Source organism: Zootoca vivipara, chromosome 1 (assembly GCF_963506605.1).
Source record: "Zootoca vivipara chromosome 1, rZooViv1.1, whole genome shotgun sequence".
In the NCBI taxonomy this organism is placed as follows: domain Eukaryota; kingdom Metazoa; phylum Chordata; class Lepidosauria; order Squamata; family Lacertidae; genus Zootoca; species Zootoca vivipara.
In genome coordinates this window covers 116537746-116555034 of record NC_083276.1, presented here as the reverse complement: position 1 = coordinate 116555034, position 17289 = coordinate 116537746, and the positions used below count along the sequence as shown (strand labels likewise).

At 41.8% G+C, this 17289-nt stretch overlaps 1 protein-coding gene across 3 annotated transcripts in view; it reads left to right on the top strand.

Moving 5' to 3' along the window:
* RAPGEF4 (Rap guanine nucleotide exchange factor 4) overlaps nucleotides 1–15202 on the top strand; it is a 151282-nt gene extending 136080 nt beyond the window's left edge. For all 3 annotated transcript variants that reach the window (XM_035135206.2, XM_035135200.2, XM_035135217.2), the window contains 7 exons: nucleotides 448–626; nucleotides 4579–4669; nucleotides 7064–7114; nucleotides 7803–7890; nucleotides 8210–8274; nucleotides 13176–13230; nucleotides 13813–15202. In XM_035135206.2, coding sequence (XP_034991097.2) covers nucleotides 448–626; nucleotides 4579–4669; nucleotides 7064–7114; nucleotides 7803–7890; nucleotides 8210–8274; nucleotides 13176–13230; nucleotides 13813–13940 — 657 coding nt within the window. In that variant the 3' untranslated portion in view covers nucleotides 13941–15202. The remainder of the gene's footprint in view (nucleotides 1–447; nucleotides 627–4578; nucleotides 4670–7063; nucleotides 7115–7802; nucleotides 7891–8209; nucleotides 8275–13175; nucleotides 13231–13812) is intronic.
* The last annotated feature ends 2087 nt before the right edge of the window (nucleotides 15203–17289 follow it).

Here is a 17289-nt window from a genome sequence, read left to right as displayed (position 1 = left end):
AAAATGGAATAAACTGCTTTGTGAATGCAACCTTAGTTAACAGTGCGTAATGTTGGGCTCTTTCATATATCCTGGCTTGTTCCGAAGCTTTTAACTGTATTTCCCCAGTAACAATAAAATGGAAAACTATAGTTTAATGGTTGGTTTACAAACTTGTGCAAAGGGAAAAGTAAAGGTGTGGCCAATGCACTTACTGTATTTGTAAGCTGACAAGACTCTTGTCTAGTACAAACAACTAGAAGGAGAATTTAGTCAGCTTTTGGGAAGAGAGGAGGAACAGAAATGTGATCAGAGAACACTTGCTACATAGCAAAATCCAGCCCTCTATTTGGAAATGTAACTAGAGATTTGTTCCAGGGCAGTTCTTTTTTTCTTTTCTTTTTTAAAATGCGCAAATCATTTGTCTAACCCTGATATTCTTCCCCTTCTCCTTTGTTCCTCCCCTAGTTGGAACTGGTCTACCACACATTTGGGAGGCACAATTTTAAGAAGACCACAGCGAATTTGGATTTGTTTTTGCGAAGGTTCAATGAACTCCAGTTCTGGGTAGTCACAGAGATTTGTCTTTGTTCCCAGCTCAGCAAACGTGTCCAGCTCTTAAAGAAGTTCATCAAGATTGCAGCCCAGTAAGTATAGCTCAACGGCATTCATGTTGCAAGTCCTATAAAGTTCCCTGGGAATGAGAGGAAGGCCCATTGAACTGAATGGGGCTTACTTTTGAGTAGGCATGTACAGTGGTACCTTGGTTCTCAAACTTAAGCTGTTCCGGAAGTCCGTTCCGAAACCAAAGCATTCTTAAACCAAGGCATGCTTTCCCATAGAAAGAAATGCAAAACAGATTAATCCGTTCCAGACTTTTAAAGACAACCCCTAAAACAGCATTTTAACATGAATTCTACTATCTAATGAGACCACTGATCCATAAAATGAAAGCAATAATCAATGTACTGTACTATAAAATAAATAAGACAGTATTGTAGATGATAAAAATTAAAATTTATTTTTTCCCTACCTGCATTGATGATAGTCATTGTTTGGGTGGGGGGCTTTTATCCATTTCCACAGTCACACAATCAATCAGTAGCTGAACTGGGTTCCACACAGTCAAAAAAAAAATTAACCAAAAAAGCCTCAAAAATAAATAGCAAAAACAAAAGCACAAAACTTAATCCGTTCCACAAGTCCGTTTGACTTCCAAATTGTTCGAAAACCAAGGCACAGCTTCTGATTGGTGCAGGCGCCCCGGGAACAATAGCCGACAGCCACATTGGACGTTCGGCTTCCGAAAAAAACGTTCAAAACCAGAACACTTACTTCTGGGTTTTCGGTGTCTGGGAATCAAGGCGTTTGAGAACCAAGGTACCACTGTACAGGATTGCACTGTGGCAAGAGAGGTGTAAAATATGTCCTTAATTTGGGTTATTACACTTGCCATGGACTAGAAGCCACGGCAGACTGCTGTAGACTTCACCTGATCGGTTTCCTGTCTCTGGCAGGATGAGTAAGAATTCTTTTGTATGAAGATTTTATTCTGCACCAGAGATAATTATTTCTTATCGCCTCTTAGACTGCCTGTGAGAAAGGAATTGTCCAGGAGCGGTCTATCCATTGCTAGAATTTATATATTTATTTATTCATGTGTTGCTTCCCAACTGCCAAAATGAGACTCAAAGCAACTTACCCCCCCACCCCCCAAAAAAGAACATTAAAAGCAAATGTAAAACAATAATAAAACAGCCTAAAATGCACAAATAATATCTATATAAACAGATCTAACTCCACTCCACCCCATTAAAATAAAGATTCAAAGACTTGGGTGAACGAGAGTGCTTTTGCCTGGTGCCTAACACCAGCTTAGTGATGGCGCCAGTCTGCCAGAATCTGGGTTTTCCCCATTTTGTAAAGTCCAAATTCTTCATAGGACACCCAGCATCACCACTGCAGGTAGCACATGTTATGCTTCCATTATTATCCTGTGCAATGATACTGGTGCAGAATGTGACGGGCCAAATTCAGAGTCTCGCAGTGTGTTAACAGTGTGAAGAGAACTGAACCACCCTTTTAGCCATTTTTTTAATTAAAAAAAAAAGAATCTGTTTGCACAGAGCTAGTTCCGCATTCTGCCCAGCAGAGGGCAGTAGGACATATAGATAAGAACAACATGTGGTTCCTTTTCCTAACCATTAGCAGAAAATAGGAATAAATTTCATTAAGCTAAATAATTTGAACAATTTCCTTATATACACTATTAAAAAAAACACAGTCCCTGCCCCCCCCCCCCCGGCACACAAACACTGATGAGCATTTCCTTTTAGTAAGGGGGAAAAAAATAGGGAAAACATCAGCATTGCCTGAGGCAAGCAGCTAACTAATATCCCAGAATCACCACTGCTTACAGGATTAACCTCATGTTAATTCCCTTTTGGCAACCTCCTGTTTATGTTAATATCCCCCCCCCCCCCGGCCTTTGTAAATTGTAAATAGCTAAAGTTCTCAGGATCTTTTTTTTATTTATTGAATGCAAATACTTGGGCAGATTTGATATTCCTAATATAAAACGATGACATCTTATTTCTGCTATTTCAGTTTCGTGGAGCTGTTCTTTGCAGTAAAAAAAATATCGCTACTATGGCAACATGGGTTTTTGTGTGTGTTAACTATACAGTGAAACAGGAAAATGTAATGGGATCATGAGGTCGATCAAATGTAGTTTGCTCAAAATAGGTGAATTTCAAGGATGTGAAGGGATATTGTTTGTAAATGACTTGCCTCAAGCTGTACCCATGGGAACTTCCTATGATCCAGAAAACTGTAGAAGCACCGTGTGGCCCATATATTCGTCTGGGTTTCCAAAGAAAGGGAGGGAGAAGGAATTGGCTCCTCCTTATGTTATTTGCTCCACCCACTTTTGATTCTTGCTTGTTCCACCATGAAGTGTGGTCCACTCTTGCCTTTCCCTGTGGCCCCTCATAGGAAAAAGAAAGGTTCCCCAGCCTTGTCCTAAACCAGGAGTGGAGAACCTAACAGTTTAGCCAATTCTGGATCCACACATCCTTCCACAGTGGGGACATAGGTTTCCAGGCGAGAGTTGTTCACGGTGTGGATTTGCCAAGCGTGCTTTCCTCTTAGTACGTTTCTCCCTTGCGTCCTGAGATCAAGTTTCTTCAAAACCCATGACACCTTTGGTAAAGGCTTTTCTCCGACTGGAGCGCTCGCAGGCCAGTGTTTCCCAGTTGTCAGTGTTTATACTACATTTTTTAAAGATTTGCCTTGAGGCAGTCTTTAAACATCTTTTGTTGACCACCAGCATTACGCTTTCCATTTTTAAGTTCGGAATAGAGTACAGTGGTACCTCTACTTACAAATTTAATGCGTTCCGAACGCACATTCGTAAGTCGGAAAAAATTGTAAGTCGAATCCCATAGGAATGCATTGGGAGAAAAAATTCGTAAGTCAAAGCAACCCTATCTAAAAATTCGTAAGTAGAAAAAATCCTATCTAAACCACATCCAAGATGGCGGACGGAGCTCCATTCTTAAGTAGAAACATTCGTAAGTAGAGGTACTACTGTAGTTGCTTTGGAAGACGATCATCAGGCATTCACACAACATGAAACCATGTTTATGGAAGACAATCTTACTCGGCTACGAGTGATCACCAAAGAAGAAAGAAGAAGAAGAATCTTTCCCACAAACCACCTCCAGATATTTACTGAACTGCAGCTCCCATCATGATGCAGATGTATAAAACTTTTTTTTTTACTATAGTTTTTTGCTCCCTTATAGTTAATTTTCTGGGTGGCATACATCAAATCATAAATGCAAATACAACATTAAAAACTAACAACAGCAGAGATAAAGATTACCATATAAGTTACCAGAACAGTATAGGATTTTATGGGGAAATGTCCCCTTGTACCAACAGAAGCACATAGCTGCCAAGTTTTCCCTTTTCTCACGAGGAAGCCTATTCAGCATAAGGGAAAATCCCTTAAAATAAGGGATAACGTGGCAGCTATGACAGAAGCAACGTTTGAATTCGGCCTTTGTCTCTTAGCAGGTTATGTTACTTTTGTTTCTCTAAATTGGAAGCTGAACTTCTGCTGAATGGGACTTGCAAAGCTTAGCAAGTGAGCATTGTTTTTGGAATTGCCCACAGGATAGTGTTTATTGAGTGGAAGAGAATTAAGAAATACTTAGAACAAAAATAAAGTGGTACGAAGAGGACTTTTAAGGAGTATCAGAATAAGACCTAAGTGGTGACATTGTGGGTGTATTATTAAACCTTTCTTGTTTCACAATTGCTTGTGATTTGACGTAATCCTCAAGAGGCTAACTTGGAAGCCAGTCCGGGTGATTCAGATGGTTTGCTTGTGAGAAATATGCTCAGAATTGCAACTGAAGGAGTTAGTCTAAAATAAATACAGTAGGATATCCTCCCATGTAATGAAGCATAAGCATGATAATAAGACTTGTCTGGATGAATAATTCCAAAATATAGAAGCACTCTAGAAGCCAGGCTTTCTGATTCTGTTTGTTCCCCCCTGCCCAATCAACTTGTGAACCTCTTCTTTTCTAGTTGCAAGGAATACAAAAACTTGAATTCCTTTTTTGCTTTGATCATGGGACTAAGCAACGTTGCAGTAAGCCGCCTCACAATGACATGGGAGGTGAGTGCAGAGTAAATCCTAGTTCTACAAATGTCGCCTTTCGTTTCTTCCTTTGACTTTGCTGCTTTTGCACATCATGGTAAACCGTTGTTGACGGTTCACCACAAATGGAGAGATTTCCCCCAATTTGCTCCTCCCCTATCAGGAAGAATGAACCGCAATCCCTATCTGAGCATTATGTCTGGACCGGGCATCCTGGACCATGAGATGAAGTCAAGATTTCCTTTTCTCTTACCATTCATGGTTTGTTCGGAGCAAAACAAGTCGCAATTCCTAGTTCTTTCACCACACTAAGCCAGGGATTGTGGTTCTGTGCCATTGCTTGTGCTAGGGGAGGAGTGAAGCGGTTGTGATCTCTGCATTCACAGTAAACCATTTACCATAGTTTACAGTGGCAGTGGAACCAAACATAAGAAGGGCTCTACTGAATCAGGCCGGTGACCCAACTAGTTGAGCATCCTATGGGAAGCCCATACCTGGTATTCAGAAGCCTGCAGTGGGCCACAATTGCTGTTTGGAACAGCATAGAAGAACCAAGAAGCCTGAGTGTTAGATTAAAAAGATATTTAAAATGAGTACAGTTGTACCTTGGATCCTGAACGCCTTGCGACTCGAATGTTTTGGCTCCCAAACGCCGCAAACCCGGAAGTGAGTGTTCCAGTTTGCAAATGTTCTTTGGAACCCAAACGTCCGACGTGGCTTCCGATTGGCTGCAGGACCTTCCTGCAGCCAATTGGAAGCTGCACCTTGGTTTCCAAACGTTTTGGAAGCTGAACGGACTTCCGGAACGGATTCCATTCAATTTACGAGGTACCACTGTATACCAAAAACAACAACCCTGAAGCGTTTCTGTTAGGGATTATAGGAACAGAAATTCCCCCCAAAAAATGTTGAAGTTGTTTATGTATGTAACAGCAGCAGCTAGGATTGTTTTTGTGCAGAAGTGGAAGGGAGATGAAGTTCCCACCAAAGAAGAATGGATGAGCAAGATAATGGACTAGGCAGATACCGTTGGCCTCTGCTTTCCACCCTAAACAATAAAAAGACTATGCAGAACTGGCTAAATTAACCATAAAATCAAGAGAATCTAATGTTGAGCATTTTGTGGAAGAATGGATGCCTTTTTTGGATAGCTTAAAGAAATACTATAGTAAGAAAGCGGAATACTGAACTTTCCCCACAGAGCAGTTGAGTTACCACTGCCGTATCACAAGTAGCGTTTGAAACCCCTCAGTTTCAAAAGCAGTGACAGAGCATTTGATTGGTGTGCAGAAGGTCTCTGGTTCAATCCCTACCATCTCCAGGGAGGGCTGGAAAGGATTCTCTGCCTGAAACCCAGGATAGCCATTGCTAGTCAATGCGGATGCTAATGAGCTAATGGTCATTTAAAAACAAGAAGTCGATTGTCAATGTTTTTCTTGATACGTGTTGGGGTTCGGCGTCAGCGTCGTTTGTGCAGGTTCTCTGTTGTTTGTTCGTGCTTCTCTGTTGGTGAGAGAGGTTGGGATTTGTCTTAGGATGTGTGTAAAAAATGCATGAGACACTGCACTACCTTTGTAACCCAAGAAAATCCTTAATAAAAATAATTATAAAAAAAAACAAAACAAGAAGTCGAAAGTCCCCTGTAACTCAGGGAACTAGTGTATACATTTCTTGGATCCTGACCTTAGTCATACGTGTTCCAGTAATGATAACAAAGGAGAGAGAGAGAGAGAGAGAGAGAGAGAGAGAGAGAGAGAGAGAGAGAGAGAGAGAGAGAGAGACCTTTGGTTCCAGAGCTACTTCAGATTATATGTGGTAGTTCATATTATGCAGCACCTTCTGGAAGTACATACTTGAGGAATGATTGACCTGTGTACTCATTGTAGAGGTCTGTTGTTCTTTAATGTAAATGATTTATCCAGATTACTGCTCCCAAGGACGTAATTATTTATTTGCTGCTCTAAAGATGGGGCCGACATGAAACTTGAAACAGATGTGTCTTCATCCCCCCCCCCCAAAAAAAACCCCAAACAAACCCTGCAGATGAACGCTGGGAAATCCACACTGGGATAGGGATGGCTTTGCTGCTCCATAACCTCTGCGAACCAAAAGAAAATCATCTCTCTGGCATTTCCCAGGGTATTGGGGGTGGGGGTGGAGGTTGGATCCCAAACTGCTAAAAGCTTCGTGGCTCTATATTTATAATCTGGTTGCTAGGAGACTTACTGTATTTTTTCCCTGCAGCTGCATTGTTGTAAACGTGTGGCAAAAGAGCAAGTCTTTTTCCATCTCGGGGCTGTGTTGTAGGGACTGTGCGTGGGGGAAATTCAGTCTGCTGCTGCGCACACAGTTCAGTCCATCTTGATTCGATTACAGGCTTCCCACATGTGTGCTTGTCTCTTTTATTGACAGAAACTTCCAAGCAAGTTCAAGAAGATCTATGCAGAGTTTGAAAGCTTAATGGTAACTGGCTTGATGCTTAAGTGCGCGCTACCTGGATTCACCCTGGTTTCTGAACACCTGATCTGAATTTGTCTATTTTCCAACGTTTTTATGTGTCCTTGTATGACTTTAAGGATTTTATGAGCCCGCCACAGGACTGATAAAACAAGCATGCATGACTAATAAATTATACTCTCAGGGAGCTTATTCTGAGAAAATGTATGCCCTACTTAAAGTCGGCCTGGGAAATTTAGAAAACTTTTATCATCCCTTGATATTTCTGCTAGATTCTATATTCCAACCAGCTTGCATTATTGTTACAGATTTATGGTTTTACAGCTTTATAGAGATGGCTCAGCAAATGAGCAAAGGAGAAGCATGCAACAGCTCTCGTCTTCAGATAAGCACACTGTTTAATAACCACACCTCTAGCTGTATTTTCCCTTTTGATAATAAACACTTCTTTTGTTAAGTAATTACACTCTCATCAGACGGCACATAACTTATAAGGAACAGGCAGCTAATGAAATGGATCATTACTAGCTTTCTTTCCAAAGAAGCGTTGAAAGACTATCCTTATTATGAACAAAGCATAAATTAGGTTATGAAATTGTTACATTTTTAAAAAAAGCAAACAAACTGTTAACTAACAGGTATTTGTATTTTGCCAAATACTTGCACAGGTCTAACTGTGTCTTTCCCCCCTCAGGACCCATCAAGAAATCACAGGGCCTATAGACTGACGGTAGCTAAACTGCAACCTCCCGTTATTCCATTCATGCCTTTACTCATAAAAGGTAACTATCTGAAGGGGGTGAAGAGCATGCAATAATAATAATAATAATAATAATAATAATAATAATAATAATAATAATAATAGATCTCAAATGATACTTTTGATCCCCGTTTCCCCATTTTACAGAAGAAAGGTTTTTTCACAAATCTAAGCATTACTGTCTAAATGTTACTTTTTCCTTTTTCTTTTTTCTTCCTTTTTACAAGTAAATGCTTTGAATGGGCAATAGCATGTAGGAAGTGAGAAAGTCTGGATGTTTATCTATGTCAGATTCAACTACCTTGCCAGTTACACAGGTGGTGCCTTTATTTGTATTGCAGACATGACATTTATTCATGAAGGGAACAAGACCTTCATCGACAATCTAGTGAACTTTGAAAAAATGGTAAGTAGGGCATATTTCTAAAGCAAGATTTTCGATGGCTGCGTAAGAGTGATGACTGAGCACTGGGCGTTACTTGGATCCTATAGAAATGGGTGGGGGAGAAACTGATTCCCATTGCTTTTTGGATGTGCGTCCACCCCATAGTTGTACAAAAGGGGCTGAGTAGCAGGCTGGCCCCAGGACAAGGCAGGCTTTCAGACTGGAAAATATTTCAGAGTTGTTTCAGTTCAGAGTAAAATCTTATTGCCTTTCTGGGTTGCAGATCTGTGTTTTTAAGTACAGTCGTACCTTGGTTTTCGAACAGCTTAGTTCTCAAACGTTTTGGCTCCCGAACGCCGCAAACTCGGAAGTGACTGTTCCAGTTTGTAAAGTATTTTTGGAAGCCGAACATCCAACATGGGCTTCCATGGCTTCCGATTGGCTGCAGGAGCTTCCTGCAGCCAATCAGAAGCCACACTTTGGTTTCCAAACGTTTTGGAAGTTGAACGGAGTTCCAGAACGGATTCCGTTCGACTTCCAAGATACGACTGTATCCTGTTTTGTTGCTTTCCTGTATACCACTTGGAGATTTTGAAATACTAAGCAGTTTGGAAATGCTTTAAAGTGATTGGCAGATAAATGAACCACTGATTTAATTCAATGGATCCAGCAGGAAAGCATATTTTTTAAAGTTACTTGCCCCTTGCAGGTTAGTGTTGCTCATCTATATACTGCTTCTGCTTCAGTGTATCTGGAGAAATGTGCATGCACACGAAAGCTCATACCTATGACAAACTTAGTTCGTCTCTAAGGTGCTGCTGGAAGGAATTTTTAATTTTTGTTTCGCCTAAATAAAATGATATTGACTGCCATCTTGTCCTCTACGCCCTGATCTTTTTTATTTTGTTCCTTGACACATATCAGTTAAAAGAATGCTACTGCTTCCTTTTTCCTTTTCTTTTTTTCTTTCAATTCTCGCTTCAGACTACAGTACCTGTTCTCCAAATAAACCTCTAGAGGGCAGCATCTCACATACCAAGTCAATGGATTGTGTAATGGCATGTTAATAACACTGTACTGGTTTTATTATTATTTTTTAAAAAACCACCTATTTTAAAACTATTTTGATTTTCCTAATGGATTTGGTACAGCATGTTGAGCAGGCAGTGGCATCCCTGGAGCCTGTAAGGATTGTTTGCATTTGACCACAGATTCAGAGGCCTTTTTGTCTTGAGTTAGAACCCCTATAGTACAACAAAGGCCTGGTTTTTTAAAATGTTGCAGAGCTCTAACTTCAGGCTGCCAACGGAGCTCTTGTGAACGGATGATTTTCTGTGCAAATAATAAAACAATAACAATAGCAACAGAGTATTGTTTTAAAAACAACAACAACCCTGAATATTAGTAAAGTGTAGTTGCCTGGAGAAATTATTTATGAGGTAAATAATAATTTTTTAAAAAAAAAAATATGTCAGGGGAGATAAAGGCCTTAGATTTCCCCTCACATGCCCATTTTCTACATGCAGGGAACATTGTTTTTGCCCGAAAGACCATTCGGTACATCTCAGAGACATAGGTTTGCCGTTTCGTCTGCTGTTTGGGAGAGTTGTGACTTAATCTGTGCCAAAAATCAAGCCCAGTGTGGCTTTAATCCCTACCACACCACCACCAAAAAAAGAAGAAGAAGCCAGTGTTGCAAATTGCCCAATTCTGTGAGGCTGCCATTCACCTGTCAGGCTAGTGAGTTCTCCAGGACGAATTATGCAGTCAAATATTTGGCACCGGTGCTGTTGCGGGCGGGGGGGGGGGGGCCTAGAGGCCTAGAAGGACAGGCCTTCTCTGTCTTTAATAGCTGCGCTAAAGAAAGGATCCTGGCAGGTGCCACTTTTCATGCAGGAATGACAAAAGCTGCAGAAATTTGCCTTTCTGCACAACTCCCGAAAGGCTCAGGAGTCCTGGTCGGGTGTTTTTTTTTGTTTTACTCCAGTCTTCACTAACTTACCTGTCACTGGTGCCTTGACTTAACCCAAACAGCAGCTTCCCGGTCCCGATTTGCCCGATCCAGGCAATGGGGAATAAAATGCAGAGCTGTGGCTCCTAACCTGACCAAGAAAAAAAAAATCGAGGCTTCTGTTGTAGATAAAGGTAGAAGAAGAATTGCAGGTGCATAGCTGGGGGCCTAGCTAGAGAGCTTTGCCTTTATGCCTGGAGGTGGCCATGAGAGGAGCACAGGAACAGAAGATGCACAGGAACAGATTCCACTGTTGTCCCTGTCTCTCTCTCTGTCTGCCCCCCCCCCCCAAATTCCTTGCATCAGAGCTGCATTGCTCCATGTGGCACTTGTCTAACGTGCTTTGCGAGAATATCGCTGCCATGGTACTTGCTGAAAAGCAGCCCATAGGGGCATCCCAAGACGCCTCTGCAACACAAGCTTCTCCATCCATGGCCGTACAAAAATAGTGCCATCAACCACCGGTTCTCCTTTTTACTGAGACTCTTCACCCTTGAGGTGTGAAATGAGGATTAGCGAAATTGTGCATATTGGTTTTCAGGTTTTATGGATCTGAACAAAAGGAATCCACGCACTGATCCTTATGGGGGGGTGGGGAAGAGAGGGAAAGCATTCTTTCGTTTTTGGAACATAAAGATTATGCAAAAAAAGAAGAAGAAGGAGTATGTGACTTAAACCCTTAGTGGTTTTTGTGTGGTGCGGTATGAATATTTATAACAACGTTGGAGCCTGGGTCTAGGAATGGATTAGCAGAAAATGTCCTGGCTTGCTGCCACTATTCTAGGCTGCCTGCAAGCTGAATTGGAACTGCAGGGTGAGGGTGTCGAGGTGACGGGGCAAGCCTGGAGAATTCATTGTGATGTATGGTTGGCTCTGTTTTGGAGGGATCCAGATTTAGTGCTGCATAACTTTCCAGCAATGGAGTTCCAAACCACACTGGGAAAACTTGAACTTATTATATATATTTTGGGGGGGGGGGGGAGATACCAAGTTAGTAAACAGTTTGCTTGTGGGGGTTGCATGTGTGTGAGTGTTGTTGGGTTGGGATGATTATTATTACAGCCGTACCTTGGATGCTGAACACTTTGCGAGTTGAATGTTTTGGCTCCTGAACCGGTTTGCGAACGTTCTTTGGAACCCGAACGTCTGGCGCGGGTTCCGATTGGCTGCAGGAGCTTCCTGCAGCCAATTGGAAGCCGCACCTTGGTTTCAGAATGTTTTGGAAGTCGAACGGACTTCCGAAACAGATTCTGTTCGACTTTTCTGAGGTATGGCTGTATTTTTTTTTTCAGAGCTTTGAACTCTTTGTTATCCCTTAGACATTTGAATTCGTAAGTATAGTCAACAATCTGCTGCGGGGTTTCCCAAATGTGGGTCTCCAGCTGTTTTTGGACTACAACTCCCATCATCCCTAGCTAGCAGGACCAGCGGTCAGGGATGATGGGAGTTGTAGTCCAAAAACATCTGCAGACCCACATTTGGGTAAACCCTGATCTACTGTTTCCCTTATGAAATATTACTAAGGCCAGCTTTACAACCAGTTTCAAAGCCAGATTCCTAAATGAAAAATAATAAAAAGAACCAGATGTATAATCATAAACTAAAAAAATAAATAAATGCAAAGGGCCCATGCATTGTACAATTATATGTTTTCCTGATTCATGTTGGTCCGAAAGAGTCATTGGCAGTCATTCCTCTTTGGTACAGTTGTTGTTGTTTAGTCGTTTAGTCGTGTCCGACTCTTCGTGACCCCATGGACCATAGCACGCCAGGCACTCCTGTCTTGCACTGCCTCCCGCAGTTTGGTCAAACTCATGTTCGTAGCTTCGAGAACACTGTCCAACCATCTTGTCCTCTGCCGTCCCCTTCTCCTAGTGCCCTCAATCTTTCCCAACATCAGGGTCTTTTCCAAGGATTCTTCTCTTCTCATGAGGTGGCCAAAGTATTGGAGCCTCAGCTTCACGATCTGTCCTTCCAGGGAGCACTCAGGGCTGATTTCCTTAAGAATGGATAGGTTTGATCTTCTTGCAGTCCATGGGACTCTCAAGAGTCTCCTCCAGCACCATAATTCAAAAGCATCAATTCTTCGGCGATCAGCCTTCTTTATGGCTTTGGTACAGTACCTTTCGGTAATGTGGCTATGGGAATGTTGTGTTTGTGTTAACTGCTGTTTCCAAATGTTTGGTACTGCATGGTTTTTAAAACACTCCCAGGTAAATGTAAGAATGAAACATAAATAAACACCTCTTCAGCATGGGGGAGGTCACTGAAAATATTTTACTGGAACAGAAAAAGGATTAAACAAATTTACAGAACAAATTCATTCAACGGGTATGACAGCAGAATCTTACTTCCTTGTTCACAAGCAGTGTGTTTCTGAATAGCAGATACTTGGGCAACAAAAAAAGAAAGCTAATTGTCTCCATGTCCTATCAGCCTTCTTCAAGCTGGTATCCTCCAGGTGTTTTTTTTTTTTTTACTATCATCCTTGACAAACAGCTATACTAGCTGGGGCTGATGGTTTTTTTGTTTCAGAACTTCTGGAAGACACCAGACTGGGCAACACTGAATTATAAATAGAGCCTTGGTTTGATCCCACATGGTGATTTGCTTAGGTTGCATACAAACAATATTATTATTTTTTGTCATTGTTGCTGGAAAAGCCTCAGAGAGCTTGTTCAGATACTGCAGAAAAGCACGTGTGGGGCATTTTATCATTTCTGAACATAGGTGGAGCAGTCCATCTATCAATGCATCCCCATGTTAAAAGAGGCATGCCTATAGAAAAGTAGCATATTGGGCTCCTGGAATGGGGAGGAAATCTAGACTAAACCCTTTAAATTCTGACAGGCTTGCTTGCCACATGCAGGACGATGGTTTTAATAATGTTGGCTATTATTCTTCCTTCCAGCGTATGATTTCAAAAACCGTTAGGACAGTGAAATTCTGCCGGAGTCAGCCTTTCAGTAAGTATCAAAATATGTGCGTTGTTACTGTTATCTGAAGAAGTGTGCATGCACACGAAAGCTCATACCAATGACAAACGTAGTTGGTCTCTAAGGTGCTCCTGGAAGGATTTTTTTTGTTTTTTGTTACTGGTACAGTTGTTCCCTCTATGCCACAAGCTTATAGGCTGCGAACACAGTCTGGAATGACAGCCTATGCTAGAGGCACAATCTAATTCTACTGAAATCAGTGTTTGCTGGGTGTGCCCCTGAGTCATTTTACTAGAGACATCAAGGTGCAGTTTTGAGGTTTTAATCAGATTACCTATGCTGATAAAATAATGCACGCCGTTCCTCCAGTAATTGTGAAAAAATAATTCAAAGGAGAACTAAGCGAAGCACCAATTTGTGGGACGAGGATTACAGAAGAATACAGCAAGGTTAATTTGAAAGGGATGAAAGGACGGGGGTTTTTGTGAATGTGGCGTCCTGGCTTTGCATGTTTATATATTCTGCCGGTGGAAGGCTGCGTGGCTTGTCTTGTTCTGCTCAGATTTGCGTTTGACTAAGCGTACCAATGGCACATCACTTCTGTTTCATCAGATCCCGACGCATCTCTGGTGAATAAGAACCATCAGGATGTCCGGAGTTACGTTCGGCAATTAAGTGTGATTGACAACCAGAGGACTTTATCACAGATGTCACACCGGCTCGAACCACGGCGTGCTTAAAACGTTTCAAGTGATTATTACACCTTCCCTTTTTCCTCCGGTACAAGGTCATTTGTTCTACTTTCTGTGCTGCTGCACTGCCAACGCAAATATAAGCAACAACAGATTCTAACATCTTAGGTAATTAACGCACAATGGTACCTGCCACCCCTGAGAAATAACAGAGGCTGTTTGAAGAGGCCATGGGCTGCAGCTGGGAGGTTACTGGTGTTATATATACACTTCTGGTTCTGAAACACACAAAACGCGTTGTACAGAAATTAATCTTTATTTAAGAATTTTTTTAAAAAAAGGAGAGAAAGAGAGGGTACCGAAAGCAAAATGGTATAACAGCTGGTGAAATGTTGAACCTATAACTTCCGCCGTTTCCAGTGAATGTATAGGTGGGTCCTCTTATCTAATAAAAGAAATAGCAGTATTTTCTAATACATTATCAAATTGAAGGCCAACTTCTGCCCTTGGTTTTGCATGTTTGGCTCACAAGAGCTTCAGTAGCAAATAAATAAATGAAATGAAATACCTAATGGCAGAAAACAAGGTACAGTTACGAATTGCCATGGCTTTAGTATTCAGAGAATAGTCAAAAAAAGCCTTTCCCTGTAAGAGAATTATATTTTTTAAGTCAGCTCTTAACCACATTTGCCTTACTGCAGTAGAGCATTGTGGCCACTTAAGTTAACCTGAGCACTGACTGGGCCTCTAATACTTAGGTACATATTTGTTTACATTTCATTTCTTTTGGGATTTTTCTTTAAACTGTCAATCAGGATTTTACAAAATGCCAGGAAAAAAGTAACGATAGTTTGGAATGAGGGGGGGGGGGGAAGCATTAAAAGCAGCAAAAAAACAACAACAACCCACAAAACTTCTTCAGAAAGAGCACAATATGCACAACACATTTTCAAAATAATACTGGTTTTTTCCCCCTGGGCACTGAAACCTTCGACAATCAGCTACACCTTTGGGCTGATTAGGTTTGTCTTTTCTGGATTTTAAACTTTACAAAATATCCTCCGATTTTCAGGAATCGTTTTGCACTTTTAAGTAGGCAGTATACAGAAACGTCAATTCATTGTGGGGATTATTTATTTCTTTTTATGTGTTCGTTGTTGCGCCACAACAAATTACTTTAATCTTGTTTTATTCAGCATGTAATTGAAGTACAATTTGGTCTTTGTACTGTACACGCTCTACATTTCATGGCTATGAGGAGTGTGCCGTATGTTTTATGTAAATAAAATGCACTACCTTCATTAAACGTAACTGCCGATGGAAGCATGTGTGCCGTCCTTTATTAAAAACGGTAGCGCCTGTTATTTGCACCTTGATCTATTACTATAGATACTATCTTTGCCCAACGTAGACAGTAGTTGAACTTTGCTATTATGCATTCAATAAATACTTCCCTCCTCTCTCTCTTTCAGCAAACCTCCTATTTGACCCTGAAATAGCTGGACTATAGCGCAAATGATAGAGCACACTTTGCATGCCAGAAAGCTTCAGATTCAATCCGTAATATCTCCAGGTTGGACCGGAAAGCTGTTGTCCATGAGCATAGACACGTCTGAGCTAGATGGTCTGGCTTGCCTTCCTATGAGTTTGGGCTTCACTAGACTGAAGGCATTCAAGCACATTGGAACTTTAGTTTTGTACAGTTAAAGGGGGGGGGGAGGAGGTTCAAGGGCCCTGTTGCCCTAGCAAGACAAATCCACTTCACAAAAGAATTGGGTTCTTTGCGGTCGGGAGCAAAAGCACAGAAAGGTGTAGGATGAACAAACGGCCGAAAGGAAGGCATTTGAACACCCTGCGAGCAAATCGGGATGAATGCTCAACAAGAACCAGATATAATCTAACCTCAGCGTAAACTTTGTGCGAGCAAATCAGGATGAATGCTCGATGAACAAGCAGTCTGGCTTTTTTTTTGAAGGTGAAAAGGACCCAGAGAAGAATTCAAAGGGCATTGCATCGAAATGGCTTTCTCAACTCCAGGAAATAGAGACAAGTAGAGGCAACTCGGTGCAGGGCAACCTACTCATACGTGTTACGTGAGTCCAAAGGGTTTGATGCAGCATGCAGGGATAGGCAGGGGAGGAGAATAATGCTCTCAAAAGCCTCCTAAACTCAGGCAGGGATTGTCTCTTTTCAAACGACAAATTGGGGCATGTCCCCACACTTTAAAAAAAAAACATGTTAACATACCAGGCTATAATCCTGGCATTTAGTCACCAGCTTGCCATAAAATAGGAAGGTGGGCCTACAACTGACAGACCGAGGTTTCTTGATTGCGAAAGGAAGCTCCCTCCAGATTTCTAGAAACCAACGTTTTCACTGAACTAGTGCAAGCTTATGGAAAAGGGTGGTGTTCCTGCCTCAGTCTCAGGGCTGGCCCAAGACACTTTGTTAGCCTTCCCATATCCCAAGTCAAGGCACGTAGGGACGGGGGAAGGGCATTTGATTCAGTTTGCATTTTAAGGTAAATGTCAGGGGATTGTTGCGGCTACTCTTGAGTAAAGACGCTCCAGTCCGCTCTGTCTTTCAGAGTTTTATTGTTCATATTATTTACAGTGCAGAGATATCAGAAAGCATGACTGCCTAGTCCGATTCAGAACCAGGCAATGGCTTCCGTCACATCTTGGACCAGCATAAAAGCCTGGGCACCCCAAAGCGCCTCCCCCTAGCCCTGCGTGTGGGCGCACGCCTCAATTCGGGCGCCAGAAGGGGCTGCATTCCTTCTCCCGCCCTTTGACTGGATATTTGCAGAGGCTCCGGCACCTCGCTGCGCTGCCCTTCCCTTCCCCCTCTGGCCAGCTGGGTCGGTGCCTAGGCTCTGACACGTCTGAGAGCTGGTCAGGATGACTGGAGGAGGGTCCCTGTAAGGAGTCCCCCTGACAGTAAACTTACCCAACTTACATTTTCTGAAACAAGATGAGAACTGGAACGAGACTATCTCCAAATTTTGTAATGCCGTTTTCCAACTGGCGTATTCAAAAATGCATACATGAGGGTAAAGTGTGCGTATAAATGCATATATTTGTGGAAATTGTTTTGCAAAGATGTGTATATAGGGCCAAAGCACACAGAAAAAATGGGTGTGTTTTGAGAAATCCGCACTAAAATGCTCATGAATTCTGGTGAGGGCTTTTTTTTAATTAAAAAAAATTTGCAAACCGATGTAGCAATGTGGAGAACTGAACTTAAGGTTAGAAAAACGAGAAGCTGAAATCTATATATTCCTGCATCCCTACATAGTACCCAAATTATTTTGGCACGTGAGGCAGAAAATCCCACATAAAATGCCTCACCTCCCCCGGCAGTCCAAAAACAAGGAAAATTGAAATAACTAACCATT